The sequence below is a fragment of the Aspergillus pseudodeflectus genome (genome assembly GCF_044049435.1).
Source record: "Aspergillus pseudodeflectus strain CBS 756.74 chromosome Unknown BJX68scaffold_5, whole genome shotgun sequence".
Lineage (NCBI taxonomy): Eukaryota > Fungi > Ascomycota > Eurotiomycetes > Eurotiales > Aspergillaceae > Aspergillus > Aspergillus pseudodeflectus.
The window spans coordinates 220,448-234,875 of NW_027263781.1; the positions used below are offsets into that span (position 1 = coordinate 220,448).

Here is a 14,428-nt window from a genome sequence, read left to right on the forward strand (position 1 = left end):
TCCGTCTATGCCTTCCAGATGCGCTTGATGGCCTCAGTCAAACCGACATCGTTCGTCTCAAATTCGTACAGACCAATGGCAGTGGTGAGTGTGAACCCGCGCAGAAGCCAGTTGAGGAATGTGGCAGTCTTGGGGACACGGCGGGCGGGGAAGTAATCGATGATGGAGGCCCTAAACACGTCAGATAGTGTCCGGCAGCCCTGGAATAGATGCAAATCATACTGGAATCCGACGTGAGAGTGAAGAATGAGGAGAGAGCATAGAACAGCATCCATGGTAGGGTTGAGGGTGCCGGCAGCGAACGGAGCAATGGTGATGGGGACCAGACCAACGCAGACCAGCCTAGTTCACATTGTTAGTAGAGCTCCGAAACATCCTTCGTATCAACGGCGAAAACACGCACCTCTCGAATGTCCAGTGGTAGCTACCGTGCGAAGGATGAGGCGGAGGAATAGGAGCCGGGTCGTTCACTGGGTGGAAAGTAGTTAGTATGTCTGACTCGCCATATATCCTTGACCAGATATGTCCCCCGTTCCGACAGCTTCCAATACTCGCAGCAGCCGCTCCATCCGTCCATTCGCTCAATTTGATCTCGCGAAGGTGAATCTGGGGTTGTCACGTACTCGTTCCCTGGATAGTCTCTATATCGAAATCGTTAGCATGTGTCGCCGCCCGGTTATACAACAAAAACGCCGCATCTAAGCGTCCCATATCTGGTTTCACTCACGAGGCTCAGGAGGCAGAATCTGTCGCCTCGCAGAGGCGTGGAAGGCCACGACCTGGGAGACTCCGGCGACATTCCTCGTCGCGAGCGGCGTCCGAAAAGCAGAGAGGCAAGACTGGCGCATGAGAGAAGCCATTGTGACGAGGTTTGATTTTCACACCGGGAAAAGGGCTTCTATCAGCGATTGAGCGCACCAGAAGACACAGACAGTCGTTTCAGAAGGCACAGAGTGAAGTCAAAGTTCCACTGAAGGAACCTCGGGAGTCCGCTCGGGATGCAGTCATCAAATTGCGGGTCATGTGATTGGTCGGTTCCCTCCGCCCAGCCGAATTTGGCCGACAAGTCGGCAATACCTGGGGAAGCGCACGAGATTGGGATGCATCATGCATCATCTTTACAGAGTTGGCATTGATCGTTCTTCACTGCTTGTGGTTACCGTGTTCTCTATTCTGGCTGATCACTATAGTCTTCAAAAGTGTGTTTACAACGAGCGGCACTGTACCGCAAGCTCAGTCTGATTTCGTTTTCCAATTGCCGAGGGCTGCAGAACATTTTTGCGCCTGGAAACAACAGTATTATTTCCCTAACCTAGGACGAACCCAGGGTTCTTATTACACATTAGAACTTCAGGACAGCCTTGCCCTTGTTCTTTCCATAGAAAATCCCCACCAAGCCTTCTGCAGCATTGTCAATACCTTGTGTTTCGTGGATGAGGTTCTTGAATGAACCATCCTTGATCCACTTTTGCACATTCTCCTGATGCTCCTTGGTGTACTTGTCGCCCATGCCAGCATCTCCAACGATGAAGCCACGCATGGTAAGACGTTTGGTAAGCACGTTTGCAATGTTCTTGATCGGATACGGGGCCGAGTTGTACTGCGAGATGAGACCGCAGACGACGACACGGCCAAAGTTGTTGAGAGCGTTCAGGGCTGCCTCCATATGCTCACCTCCGACATTCTCGTAATAGATGTCGATACCATCAGGAGCCAACCGAGCCAGGGCATCTGCGGGCTTCTCATTCTTATAGTTGAAACCACCATCGAAACCGAGGTCCTTGATGATGTAGTCGAGTTTCTCGTCTGATCCAACGCTCCCAATCACCTTGAGACCTTCGTGCTTGGCCAGTTGACCAACCAGCTGGCCGACAGCACCGCTGGCTGCGGAGACAAATATCGTCTCACCCTTCTTCGGCTGGCCGATCTCATAGAGAGACGAGTAGGCTGTGAGGCCAGGCATACCCAGTGCGCCGAGGAAGACGCGGATATCCTCAATTCCGAGGGGATTCTCAAGAGGGCGGATGCGAGACAGTTCATCCGCGCCTACCGAAACATACTCTTGGATAGGCAGGCGTCCGATAACAAGGTCGCCTTCTTTGTATGAAGCATTGTTGGAGCGGACAACCTTGGCAATAGTTGCGCTTTCAATGGCCTTGTTGAGTTGAAAGGGAGGAGAGTACGACTTGATCTCAGGGCTGCGCATGCGGCCTCGCATGTAGGGGTCGAAGCTGGTGTATAGCGACTGCAGGAACACGCCATTAGCAGGAGCGGGGGCGTTGGCGTCATATGCAACCGGTTCAACGACGAGATGCTCTCCAGGCACAGGGTAGCCTTCGGGGATCTTCTTGAAAATAAGAGCCTTGTTTGTAGCCATTATGCAGGTACAGATGTGACAGCAAGGGAGGGGGGAGAGAACAGAGGAGAGAGAAGATTGGAATGAAATGATGATATCAATCCACCACACCCGTCGACTTTTATAAACTCCCGAGGCAAGTTCAAATGGGAGCGGGGCAAGTCAGGACAGCAGATTATAAAGCACGTTTCCACCCAGAGAAAGTTCTCGAGGTGGTGCAAAGACATTCTGTACAAAGGTTTATGCCTAGGTACTTGCCGAAAACGGGTTGTGGCGCCCCAGGCCATGGATTTTCAAGATAATCATGCTCGACAAATCAACGTAACTCGCAGGGAACCCGGCGATTGGGCTATCTGTTGCGTGATGGCCTGCCAAGAATACACTTTATAGGCACAAAGACCGAGCATAGACTCCATTCTCGGAGATATTGCTGGAATGGAATTGGAAAAAGGTGGTGTGCATAATTCGCTATGGTGAGGTCATGAAAACCGGGTCGATCAGTGCTGAAGAATGGATCAAGATGGACCCAGCTCATTTTGATTTCGTGCGGGTCTTGTTCCAGGTTTACTCACCTACGCCGAGCCGTTGGCGATAAGAGATACAGTAGAATGGTTAGCTTCTCCCATCCTGAGGACGCGAGGAGACTAAGGAGAGTAGTCCTGACCTGCCAGCCATCGTGCTACGAAGAGAGTGAACGGAAGCCCAGATCGGCGGGTGAACTGCCTGAGGCAGCAAGCTCTATGAGGCTGGAGGTGTCTGGCGGCGAACTGATAAGGTATTGGTATGGATGGAGTTCTCAAGAAACGACGAGCTTCATCTCAGTGATAGATAGCTGGCATACAATCGAATAAAGTACGTAGATCAATTGTTGTTAGTGCTCACTTCTTCGCTGGGTCCATTGAAAATCGAGATCAGGCCAGCAACCAATGATCGCTTTTAAGTCCTTCTCCGCCTCGACTTTTCTGCCAGTTGACAATTTTTTGAAAAGGGATCTTTTTTTTTTTCATTTGCCATCGCCATCATCTTCATAAACTCCATATCCCTCCATCCCATTTATTTCTCTTCTGCTTGCAGTTTCCTTGAACCTCTAGGTAGCTGCTGCATATCCCCCTTTACGTTTTCTTCACCCACCATGTTGGGCGCTTTCCGTCGCTCCGCCGTGAGCCACGCGCTCCGGTTTTCCGCTCGCGCCGTATCAGCAAGGCCAACACCACAGCGATTTCAATCCCTTTCTTCGTCGATTTCGATACCTTCATATGCCCCTAGATCTCTATTTCACTCGTCGTCGCTCCTTTTCAACTCTCAAGCTGCAGCGGAAACAGATGTTGGCGATGTTGGCCAAGACCAAGTTTCGAGCCGGTTCTCGGAATTAGCAGAGAAGAATCTGGTCGACCCTTCAATTATCCGAACTCTCACGGAGAAAATGCGCATCGAAACTATGACGGACGTTCAGCGCGAAACAATCCCATTGAGCGTCAGAGGTGACGACGTGTTAGTTCGCCCTCCTTTTTCCTTGCGCCTGGCCAAAACACTAACTTACGAAATGCAGTCTCGCTCAAGCCAAAACCGGTACAGGCAAAACGATTGCCTTTCTTATCCCCGTCCTGCAAAAGCTTCTCAACGATCCGAGTGTGAAGAGAGCTCAAAGGGGTCGAGGTCGATTTCAAAGAGCCCCCACGGACATCCGCGCCATCGTCATCTCGCCCACACGCGAGTTGGCTGAACAAATTGCAGTCGAGGCAAGCCGCCTCGCCCAAGGGTCCGGAATAGTTGTTCAGACCGCCGTTGGTGGGACGCAGAAGCGTCTGAAGCTGCAGCAGGTACAGCGTGAGGGTTGCCATATCCTAGTCGCCACTCCTGGTAGACTTCGGGACATTCTGTCGGATGAGTTCTCTGGTGTCGACGCGCCTAATCTCTCTACATTGGTTCTGGACGAAGCAGACCGTCTTCTGGACGATGGGTTCGGGCCTGAGCTCATGGAGATCATTCAACATTGGCTTCCAAATCCCGCCGAAGTCCCGCGCCAAACTCTGATGTTCTCTGCCACCATGGCCCATGAGGTCATGGGCATGGTCCGCAAAACCATGAAGCCTGATTTCAGTTTCGTCAAGACAGTTCGTGACGACGAAGCCCCCACGCACATTCGGGTACCGCAAAAGGTAGTGCTCCTGGAAGGCTTTGAAAACATACTCCCAGCTCTCCTCCAGCTAGCTAAGCGTGCCTATGCAAACCGTGAGACGTCAGAGCGCCCATTCAAAGCCATTGTATACTTCAACTCGACCAAAGAGGTCAATGTCGCCTATGAGACTTTTGACCGGCTGCTCAATAATCCGGAAGACCAGCGCAGCGGGCACCCTTTGGGCAGAATGTTCATCGGCGAGATCAGCTCGCAGCTGTCGCAAGCGGCGAGAACTCGGGTTGCTGACAGCTTCCGACGAGTCAAGTCCGGTATTCTTTTCTCATCCGATGTCACCGCTCGCGGTATGGATTTCCCTGATGTAACGCACGTTATTCAAATCGGTCTACCCAAGAAACGCGAAGACTACATTCACCGTCTGGGCCGCACAGCACGCGCAAACAAGACCGGCGAGGGTTGGATCTTTATCCACCCCGCGGAGAAGAACGCATTTAGACGTACCTTGCACGGCATCCCGGTTGAACTCGACACCTCATCCCTCCCCGTCGCCTCCCTGGATCTAACCATGGATCTGGAAACGGTCCGCACATCTCGACCTGATGACTACGAAATCGTCCAGCAGATCAACGCGTCCATTACACAAATCCCGTCAGCAGACAGAGCCCGCGCCCATCAAAACAAACTGCTTGACTGTGCCGCCACCTTTGATAACAAAGGTCTGCTGCCCGAGGCCGGCGATAGGCTGGCACTTCACGGTCTCAAACTCAAATCGGTACCGGAGATTAGCCCCGCGTTGGCACAAAAGCTAGGTCTTTCCAAGCGGGACGGCTTCCGCATTAGAGATGGCGGATTCGGTGGTCGTCGTGATGGCGGATTCGGTGGTCGCCGTGACGGCGGATTCGGTGGTCGTCGCGATGGCGGGTTCGGTGGTCGCCGTGATGGCGGATTCGGTGGTCGCCGTGACGGCGGATTCGGTGGTCGTCGTGACGGTGACTTTGGTGGCCGCCGTGATGGTGGATATGGTGGTCGCCGAGAAGGCCGCGCCGGACGTGACCAGGACTCATTCCGAGGATACCCATCCCGCGAGCGTGTGGACGAATGGCTCTAAATCGCCAACTCACTTGACGTGATCATCCATTCAACCAGATAGCACCCCTCTCACCCTTCCCAAACCTGCACCAATCTCTTCGAAATTGCATCGGCCGGCGTTAAATCGGAACTGTATATCACCTCATCATCTCATCTCGACTCAACTTCATTGCCCATCTCATCCTTAGCTTCGATCTGGATTTATGTGTATCATAAGGTCACGCACGGTACGGTTCAATTCGGTCTACACTCACTCCGTGGTATGGCGCCCTGTACAGCTTTTTCGAGCCCGCCAAACTTAACTGGTTGGCTCACTTGGTTATGTATTTTCTTTTTAATATCCTTCTTTTTCATCTCTTCAAGATGAATTGTGTACTTATATAGATTTTTCAACCTCATTCGTTTTCATGTTTGATGCTGCTGCCTTGCGTTCTTGGAAAATGTGGGAAAGATAAAATGAGATATACCATGTCCCTTTTGCAGATATAGTGAAACTCGTATCATAGACTTTTCTAAGCCTTCTATATCTCCCAATATCGCTCAAGTATCCACCCCCCTCAGCCTCCCAATATAAAAGTCGAGAGATACTTAAGACTAAGAGTCTAGAAACCGAATAGAGATGGTACACTATTTGTTGTAGACAATTGACTTTACACAGAGAAGTAAATCTAAACCAGCAGAGAAGAAACATAGATGGAATCAAAACATGGCAGTGAATTATAGTAGCACAAAGAAGATAACTAAGCAAATCGCAATCGAGATCCGCCTCTCTAAGGGAATAACTCTATGTCCGTAGTCGCTTTTTATCCTGTATGTCGTTTTCGTCATTTAGAGAGGTAGAATGGTGAAGAGAAATCTCCGCAGGCGAGTCTCGTCTATTCGCGGAAAATCATGTCGTCGCGAGCAGGACCGGTTCCGATCCACTTCACGGGGACGCCGCCGAGTTGTTGCTCGATGTACTCGATGTATTTGCGGGCGTTGACGGGCAGGTCCTCGTACTTCTTGACGCCCATGGTCTTGCTCTTCCACCCGGGCAGCGTGACGTATTCGACCTCGACTTTGTTGAGAACCTCGGCGTCGGCGGGGATGGTGTTCTCGAGACGAGTGCCGTCTGGCAGAGTGTAGGCGACACCGACCTTGATCTCGTCAAAGTCATCGAGGACGTCGAGCTTGGTGAGGTTCAGGGCGGTATAGTGGTTGATCGACTGGGAGTAGCGGAGGAGGACAAGGTCAAACCAGCCGCAGCGGCGCTTGCGGCCAGTGGTGACACCGAATTCCCTACCGACGCTCTGGAGCTTGTCACCGGACTCGTTGAGCTGTTCGCTAGGAAAAGGACCGGAGCCGACACGAGTGGTGTAGGCCTTGACGACTCCGATGATGTTCTTGATGCTGGTAGGGTTGAGCGAAAGCGCCTGCACGGCACCACCAAGGCCGGTGGACGAGGAGGTCACAAAGGGATAAGTGCCGTGGTCGAGGTCGAGCAAAAGAGCGTTTGCGCCCTCAACCAACGTGTTGGGAGAGTCCTTGTACTTGTTGAAAAAGGCCAATTGGTCGACGATGTGCGGGACGAGCAGCTTTCGATACTCCTGTTTTCTCATCAGCCTCGGCTCACATCAGCTAGATCAGGAATCATACCTTGAACCGCGCAATCTCCTCCTCAACATCGTAGTTCAACTCTCCAAAGCGCGCAAGGTAACCCGCGTGCAGGGTGCGAAGCTTGCGCTCAAAGACCTGCTCATCCAGAACCTCTCCGATGCGCACACCCCGTCGCGAAGCCTTGTCGCTGTAGCAAGGGCCAATACCCTTGCCGGTGGTACCAACCTTGCGACCACCAAGACCGGCCTCCTCAAGTCCATCAACAACCGAGTGCAGGTCGAAGCAGACATGGGCGCGATCGGAGATGAAGACGCGGCCGGCGGCGCCCTGCAGGCCCTTGGTCTCAAGAGAAAGCAGCTCCTTGAAGAAACTGGGGACGTGAACCACGGTTCCGGCACCGATGAGATTGACGCAGCTCTCTGAGATCAGACCAGAGGGGAGGATGTGGAAGTCATAGGTCACGTTGCCATGAACGATTGTGTGGCCCGCGTCTGGTCGCAATTAGATTGCGGTCTAGCAATTGAGACCGGACATCGACTTACTGTGGCCGCCAGCGGCACGGCAGCAGAGCGTCGCCTGCTGCGACAGCATATCCGTGATCTTTCCCTTTCCTATACCAGCGATCAGAACCTAGGTCTATGTATACCAGACCACAAAAGCCCACCTTCATCGCCCCACTGGCTACCAAGGACAATTGTTACAGCCATGGTGAATTAGATCGGCAGGTATACCTCCAATTCGGAGAGATAATAAACCGGAAAGTTGAATCTGCAGCTCGACGAATGGTTAGCAGCCAGCTCGCGCCACACACGCAAGACAAAAAAGTCAAAGGAAAGCAACGTACAAGCAATTGACCAGCAAGGTTGATATTGTCGAAAGTTTAAACCACTCTGGAGACACCAAGAGTGATTGGAGCAGCGGCGAAAACTTCGCGACCGTCAAAGACCAAAAGCCAGAAAAAGGAACGGAGGGGAACTGCGGATGACGGCCATATAATATAATTCTGGCCCCTCGTGACTCATGTATGACGCCTGTACAGTACAGCTTTTTCTGTGTGACAGCTGCCAGTAATTAATGTTCCGTATTGTACGGTCCCGGTCAGTCCCCCACGGCGGGGTTGCCTTGATCGCGCCGAATTAGGAAGGTGGCGGCCTGGGGCTTAAAGCCGGTATCGGCGATTCTCTAGGGTTTAGGGTTTTCAAGCTAATCAGCTTCTCTGCATTACGACTTGATCAGGTCTATCAAAACACAGAGAAAGCTTCAGGACAACAGTCTCACCAGGGTGACTACGGCCGTGATTGCCGCCATCCCCCACCTCCAAGACTTTTGAGCCGTCGCCATGCTCCAGTATCGCAAATCACATTCACATCTTTTTCAACAGTAACATTCGTCGCAGTCTGCTCCAAGGCATCCAAAAGAGAATCACAGTTGAACTTGGAGTTCGTCGTGACAGCCACCCATGAAAGTTCCTCAAACTAGGAAACGAAGCGAAGCATCAAGGCGGTTCGTCAGTAAATGATCGAATGAAAGACCCGCCGGCAATCAAATCGCACATTTGAGTTTTCCCCTGCAGGTGTATTCAGCCGGCGTTCTCGACAGGAAGATCAACATTCAGAGATTCGTCTGTAATCACATTGAACAGCCCTGGGTATGTCTTCAGAGTAGGCAACGAAAGACTGTATACCGATCAGCAACGCACTTCTAACCACGGAAAGCGAACGAACGATGTGAAAGTCGCATTCTCCACGATATGCTCCAGCTTTGGAAAGCTCACCGCAACTGGCTGCCCCTTGAGCGAGAGTCTCAGGTCCGGAAAGCCGGCACTCCCGGGCAGCGCGACAGTAGTCAACTTCGGTGCAGACAGATTGATGCTGGTAGCCGGCTTCTTATCTTCATTTCGACTGCAAGACAAACCTCGACACTTTGCCGCTAACATCCAGCCTCATGACGCGCTCCAATGCAGCAAGGGAGATGTTCATTGTTGTTTGCGCGGAGAGATCTTCGTGGCACAGCTCGGTATTGCAGATTTCCATCGCGCCGTAGACAGTTTGCAGTGCGTCGAATGATACCCTACGCCTGTTAGCCTGGGCTCTTCAGCTGCAAAGGAGCAGTAGTTTGAAAAGTTCCCATTCAATTAAATCTCCGAGGCATTCTTCAGCCACGGAAATTCCAACTCGTTCACCATAGCAGAAAACCACAGCGAGATATGCTCAACATTTTCCAGCTTGGGGAATGAGAGCTTCTCCAGCGTGGTGATTCCATTGACCGCAAGCGATCCGGCAGTGACAAGGTCGGGAAGCTCAATAGATTTCACTCCAGAATCTGCGGTACCAGACACTGCCGTGATAGTCGAAGAAGTAATGTTGGTCACATTGTGAAAGGCGAGAGATCCGGTATAGTCTTGGCCGAGCGTGAGTTGACCTGCGAATGCAGTGCAGTTTTGGACGAGGTGGTCGAGCTCCTCTTGACGGCTGATTTCAAAGTTTCCGACGTCGCAGACCTGGGCTGCGACGGGGATGATCGAGGCTGCAATAGCCAGGCCTATCTTTGGCTCGAAGCTAAGATACATCATGCAGTGTACAGTAGTGTATGTTGGATTCAACCAGGAGACATTGGATCGATTTAGCGGCGAGATTACCTCGTTATAAGCACCACAACGAGTCGCGATTAGTCTAGCGATAAAATTGAACAGGGCAGGCCATGATTTAGTATGTCCAAGTGCCATCTAGCGCAGGAGCTTGGCCTAGGAGTAGCCTAGGAACAGGAGGCTCTATGCCCTATGAGGAGCTAGCCATTCTATAGCGCAACAATTTCAGCATCCAGACCCAGAAAACCGGCAATGGACTTCCGAGATGACTGATTCAATCAAATACATAGCGCGATCCTCGGGTGTTTCTCACATACTCACCCGACATCATCGAAAGGATAATGGCCCCATAACTCGGTGGACAGATGTGATAACTCCTAAAGCCTGTGGAACATGGTTCGGGGTGGCTTTCCTAAAGATCTCCCATGGTCTGTTGTCTTTACGTTGTACAAGCGAAGCAAGTCTTTATTGCTGACTAGCATAGAGGAGTACATGACTCCTGTTTAATCGGTTGTGAAATTAGAGGGATGAGCATTTATGCCGTCTATATATCTAGACTGAGTATACGGATCTACGAACAGAATTTGGAGTCAACCTTGTCAGGCGAGGGCCAGTTAATGATGTTCAATCGAACTATACCACTCAGTTTCTTCTTCTTAGGGGAGCAGTTATTGACATACATGAAGAATGATGGAACCACCAACTACTAACTAATCCTCAAATCCAGTGTATAGTAGCCAGCAAAGAAGAAGAAGATGATTGGCTACATCCACCGCAATCACGTGCATACAATGCTTACCTATACGAGCACACAACTTTTGCCTCCATCTTCTTTTCCATCTCACACCAGCATTATTATCAGAAAGTTCATGACTTAATAATTCAGCTCATTATGCGCCAGGGGCTCGGAAAATATTGTTCCCCATGGACCGCTATCTCTCGCGCAAGAGACCACGCAGTCCTGCGGTAGCCGACGCCGACACCACCAACGACGATGAAGCCTCGACAGATATCAAACTCGCTCAGCTCGTGTCCCTTTTCGCAGACACGCCGCAGGACACTCTTCTCGATATCCTTGTCTCTTGTGGTGGCTCGGTCGAGTCTGCGATTACCACAATAACGGAGCAGAAACAGATAGCCTCGTCGCCAACGGCTCTAGGCAAACGGGTAAAGACGACGAACGGGGCCTCAGCTATCCAGACGTCCCTGACTTCGCATGTCCTTCAGTCGCCATCTGGACAAGGTGACGGTCCAGCTAAGCGCAGAAACCCAGTGCAAAAGGGCAAGACGCTGTACCTGTATAGCCCCGAAGACGTTTCGGCGCATACATCCTGCACAATCATCCACAACTTCCTGCCCGCAGAGCAGGCGAATGCGCTTCTGCTTGAGCTCCTCGACGAGTCGAAGCATTTCTCGCGGTACCAGTTGCAGATCTTCGAGCGGACGGTCGAAAGCCCGCATTCGACATGCGTCTATGTTTCCACGCCGGAAGAGCAGGACCAGCATATGAATGATTATTCGTATGGTGGGTCCTACCACACGAATATTCGACAGGCAACGCCTCACCTCCGCGGAATCTCTGCACGAGTCCAAGAGGCAGTGAATGCGGAGATTCAGAAACGCATTCGCGACGTCTATCCCGGGGGCAAGAAGCTCAAGTACCAGTCTCCGAGGGAGTGGATGCCTAATGCTGCCTTTGTCAACTGCTATGATGGCCCCGCGGAGAGCGTAGGGTATCATACCGATCATCTTACGTATCTCGGCCCTCGCGCGGTTATTGGCAGTCTCAGTCTAGGTGTCCAGCGGGAGTTTCGTGTGCGGCGGATAGTTGCGGATGAGGGTGAATCTGGAGAGGAGAGAGGGGATGCAAAGGCTCATGCTCAGGGCCAGATATCCATCGCCCTACCACATAATTCTCTTCTAGTGATGCACGCAGAGACGCAGGAGGAATGGAAACATGCGATTGCACCCGCCCAAACCATCTCCCCGCATCCGCTGTCCGGTAATCGTCGCATCAATGTCACCTACCGCTGGTACCGGGACTCGTTACATCCGCGAAATATCCCACGCTGTCGCTGCAACGCCCATGCGGTTTTAAAGTGTGTCCAGCGTAAGCGTGACACCAGGGGTCGCTATATGTGGACATGTTATATGGGTTCTAAACCTGGAAAGAAGGGCTGCGGTTTCTTTCAATGGGCCGAGTTTGACGATGACGGCGAGCCGCTTTGGAAGCCACCCCAAGTCAACAACGAACAAGACAACGAGGTCCCTAGATTGACCAACTTTGCTGAATAGAAACTATTTCGTGTTCGAAACCCCACAAAACTGGGCTAGCATTGTATGCAGGTTAATCTATATACACGAAATGACCAGCCTAAGTAACCTAGCCGCAAATGTGCTGTTGACAACGACAGGCAAGGTGTCGGTAAAAGAGGGCATCGTTAAGATCGCTATGTTGTTCTCGATTCGCTTGCTCTCTCAAATCCGGTTGTGGTATACACCGCGCCGGATATGGCGCTCACCTGGTCAATATTTAGTCGAAAGTGTATGTAAAGCAGCGGCTTATTCTCGTAAATCCAATATGTGAACATGTGTTATCGTCTGTTCAGCATTTGACTATAATTGTGTTAGTTTGATGCCTCGGATGGAAACCCGAGCGACGAAAGGATTCCGGACAACACATACTATGCCTGTAAGTCTAGTCAAACAGAAGCGTCCATTTTTCCCACGTCTAACAAGAGTCCCACACTGAGTCGCGTTGCAAACGACCTCCCGGTCCGTCTAGCAGTAAGATAATGACAAGGGCAAATCTCGACGAAGGGCAAGCTTTAGAAGGAAGAGATGACTATAAACAATACTAGTATTAGCGCAAGAACGGTCGTTGGAGCACAGCGTACCATACCTATGAGCGCAGATTCGCATCAAACTTCAGCTATCATCCGAGACTCAGACGAGGTACTGTTGTCTTCGTCCGACTGCCCAGCGGTTCTTGGACGAATCGGTCTAAGCCCCCTCCGTATGGCACTGAGCTTTCTTTTGAACCAGGGTTTGATGAGAGTGAAGCGACCGGAGCTCCAAAACTCGGCGCAGCCGAGAGCCAGCGCGAACGCGCAGCAGACGAGAATAATCGGAACCAAGACCAACGCCACGACGATAATCGTTGTTTTCTGTTTAGGATTCATGGCGGTGCCTATACAGTGGAATCCAATATTGCCATGTAGAGACACAATAGGGATGGAGGAGTTGGATAGCGGGTATTGATAGGCAGGGATTGTGACTCGGTCTTGGATGGCTGCATCTGCGTTTTCTCGTTGATGGAGCGTGCCTGCCTGACCAGGAAACGCATCCAAGAAAGCGAAGGTACTCTTGAAGTCCAGGAGAGGCAAGAACGAAGCGTGCACTTTAGTCGCCGTACCTGCTTGAGGCTCTCGGTTCATTCCGAGGCAGGTTCCACAGATGGAACCAGCATCTGCTTGACCGACTCCAACGTAGACCTGTCTAGCCGAGTAAAGCGAATCTGCACACCGTGATTAGATATGATTTATCCATAATGTTCTGGATAGAACCGCACCAGCTCGTCAGGGGCCCCTCGCGCAGCGCTCCCAAATAATGTCGCATCCGACCGGCTCCCTTCAATCTCATATTGTACGCGCCTGATCCAGATCCCATCCCAGTTCCAGTCTCCCGGCGCTCGCGCTTGCGGATTGTCGCGCTTGGAATCGCTCGCTGGAGCAGTGTCTGTGTCCTTCCGATGCGCTTTCCACGCGTGCCACGCGCTCGGGTTCCCCGCGGCTTCGAGCGGCACGGAGTCAAGAACAGTCTCGTCATCGAACGAAGTGCGAATGTAATCCAGAATTTCCAACACGGGGATCGATGTTCTGATTTTTGGGACAGGTTCCGCTGTGGGAGCGGGTGTGGGCTCACCCTCTTCGTTATCATCGCGTTGCTCCGACTCCGTTGAGGCATCTTGTGCCGATTCCTCTTGCACAGCAGTTGTTCCCAGACCCGCATTCAGACTCACAGACCTCGACGATGGAGCCGAACCGACGCCCGTGCGTCTGGCGCGGCCAAACCAGTGGGGGAATGCGTGTCGGAGACTGAACCCTCCTGGGGCTAAGCGTTGCTCGTCCGACGCGCTCACGGGGTCTTCGTTCGAGACACCAGTGCTGAAGGTGTAAGTGGTAAGGGGTACAATCAGAGGATGGAACACGTCGGTGGAGAATGTCACTAACGGCGGTCGATCGGGGTAGGTCGGTGGGAAGCGTATCTGGAATCGGAGGATGGCAGAAGCGTAGGGGCCTGATAGCGAATGGATTATTAGGCAGCCCAGGGGTGGAATCTCGAAGTGTAACATACCGGAGCGGACAAAAATCACGCAGGCCCAGAGAGTAGGATCGCCAGGGCTGAGGCTCACATAGACTCCCGGAGGAGCTGCATGCTTGAGGCTTGCACTGGGTAACCGTTAACAAAAAGCCGTGTTGTGACGGCTCCGGATCGTTGGAAACGCTCACTATTCTTGCAGAAGTTGATGTCTACGAAGAGACGGGATATTAGGCAGCCGGGTCGTTGACATGGCGCCAATCGAACGAGATCAAGTCGTGGAATGGGAGTGTTTTCAGGTAATCTTAGGAGACAGTTGGAACTTGGGAACTCGGAGAAAGCT

At 52.0% G+C, this 14,428-nt stretch overlaps 8 protein-coding genes across 8 annotated transcripts; 3 read left to right on the forward strand and 5 right to left on the reverse strand.

Annotated features, from left to right (window-relative positions):
• Positions 1–5: 5 nt before the first annotated feature.
• On the reverse strand, positions 6–860 carry BJX68DRAFT_262695 (CybS family protein; the record flags this gene model as incomplete). Its single annotated transcript, XM_071044508.1, has 5 exons — positions 6–171; positions 223–342; positions 404–470; positions 624–641; positions 728–860. 5 exons carry the CDS (start codon positions 858–860, stop codon positions 6–8), a joined length of 504 nt encoding a protein of 167 aa, XP_070903312.1.
• Positions 861–1,292: 432 nt separating this feature from the next.
• On the reverse strand, positions 1,293–2,670 carry BJX68DRAFT_161165 (MDR family NADP-dependent oxidoreductase). The gene has a single exon (XM_071036865.1). It carries the CDS (start codon positions 2,375–2,377, stop codon positions 1,343–1,345), a length of 1,035 nt encoding a protein of 344 aa, XP_070903313.1. The 5' UTR covers positions 2,378–2,670; the 3' UTR covers positions 1,293–1,342.
• An 818-nt stretch (positions 2,671–3,488) lies between these two features.
• On the forward strand, positions 3,489–5,601 carry BJX68DRAFT_262697 (DEAD/DEAH box helicase; the record flags this gene model as incomplete). Its single annotated transcript, XM_071044509.1, has 2 exons — positions 3,489–3,847; positions 3,906–5,601. 2 exons carry the CDS (start codon positions 3,489–3,491, stop codon positions 5,599–5,601), a joined length of 2,055 nt encoding a protein of 684 aa, XP_070903314.1.
• Positions 5,602–6,365: 764 nt separating this feature from the next.
• Positions 6,366–8,205, reverse strand: adB (adenylosuccinate synthase ADE12). Its single transcript, XM_071036866.1, has 5 exons — positions 8,023–8,205; positions 7,843–7,946; positions 7,721–7,789; positions 7,218–7,669; positions 6,366–7,168 (listed from the first exon to the last, which is right to left on the reverse strand). Exons 2-5 carry the CDS (start codon positions 7,883–7,885, stop codon positions 6,458–6,460), a joined length of 1,275 nt encoding a protein of 424 aa, XP_070903315.1. The 5' UTR covers positions 7,886–7,946; positions 8,023–8,205; the 3' UTR covers positions 6,366–6,457.
• A 552-nt stretch (positions 8,206–8,757) lies between these two features.
• On the reverse strand, positions 8,758–9,747 carry BJX68DRAFT_262699 (uncharacterized protein; the record flags this gene model as incomplete). Its single annotated transcript, XM_071044510.1, has 4 exons — positions 8,758–8,854; positions 8,903–9,063; positions 9,113–9,248; positions 9,341–9,747. 4 exons carry the CDS (start codon positions 9,745–9,747, stop codon positions 8,758–8,760), a joined length of 801 nt encoding a protein of 266 aa, XP_070903316.1.
• Positions 9,748–10,609: 862 nt separating this feature from the next.
• Positions 10,610–12,333, forward strand: BJX68DRAFT_161250 (putative CUE domain protein). Its single transcript, XM_071036867.1, has one exon. It carries the CDS (start codon positions 10,690–10,692, stop codon positions 12,058–12,060), a length of 1,371 nt encoding a protein of 456 aa, XP_070903317.1. The 5' UTR covers positions 10,610–10,689; the 3' UTR covers positions 12,061–12,333.
• BJX68DRAFT_161251 (uncharacterized protein) lies at positions 12,334–13,166 on the forward strand. Its single transcript, XM_071036868.1, has one exon. It carries the CDS (start codon positions 12,607–12,609, stop codon positions 13,024–13,026), a length of 420 nt encoding a protein of 139 aa, XP_070903318.1. The 5' UTR covers positions 12,334–12,606; the 3' UTR covers positions 13,027–13,166.
• Positions 13,093–14,428, reverse strand: BJX68DRAFT_161367 (putative ubiquitin-conjugating enzyme). The gene is made up of 4 exons (XM_071036871.1): positions 14,277–14,428; positions 14,122–14,216; positions 13,337–14,064; positions 13,093–13,282 (listed from the first exon to the last, which is right to left on the reverse strand). Exons 1-4 carry the CDS (start codon positions 14,336–14,338, stop codon positions 13,199–13,201), a joined length of 969 nt encoding a protein of 322 aa, XP_070903319.1. The 5' UTR covers positions 14,339–14,428; the 3' UTR covers positions 13,093–13,198.

What these genes read in the sequence shown, in the direction of transcription:
- BJX68DRAFT_161367 (XM_071036871.1), bottom strand. Translation starts at nt 14,338, where the DNA reads ATGTCAACGACCCGGCTGCCTAATATCCCGTCTCTTCGTAGACATCAA. An exon ending in CATCAACTTCTGCAAGAATA is followed by an intron (nt 14,217 to 14,276) that starts GTGAGCGTTTCC and finishes ACGGTTACCCAG; the next exon opens with TGCAAGCCTCAAGCATGCAG. An exon ending in CGTGATTTTTGTCCGCTCCG is followed by an intron (nt 14,065 to 14,121) that starts GTATGTTACACT and finishes ATTCGCTATCAG; the next exon opens with GCCCCTACGCTTCTGCCATC.
- BJX68DRAFT_161251 (XM_071036868.1), top strand. Translation starts at nt 12,607, where the DNA reads ATGACTATAAACAATACTAGTATTAGCGCAAGAACGGTCGTTGGAGCA.
- adB (XM_071036866.1), bottom strand. Translation starts at nt 7,885, where the DNA reads ATGGCTGTAACAATTGTCCTTGGTAGCCAGTGGGGCGATGAAG. An exon ending in CCGTGCCGCTGGCGGCCACA is followed by an intron (nt 7,670 to 7,720) that starts GTAAGTCGATGT and finishes AATTGCGACCAG; the next exon opens with ACGCGGGCCACACAATCGTT. An exon ending in AGGAGATTGCGCGGTTCAAG is followed by an intron (nt 7,169 to 7,217) that starts GTATGATTCCTG and finishes ATGAGAAAACAG; the next exon opens with GAGTATCGAAAGCTGCTCGT.
- BJX68DRAFT_161165 (XM_071036865.1), bottom strand. Translation starts at nt 2,377, where the DNA reads ATGGCTACAAACAAGGCTCTTATTTTCAAGAAGATCCCCGAAGGCTAC.
- BJX68DRAFT_161250 (XM_071036867.1), top strand. Translation starts at nt 10,690, where the DNA reads ATGGACCGCTATCTCTCGCGCAAGAGACCACGCAGTCCTGCGGTAGCC.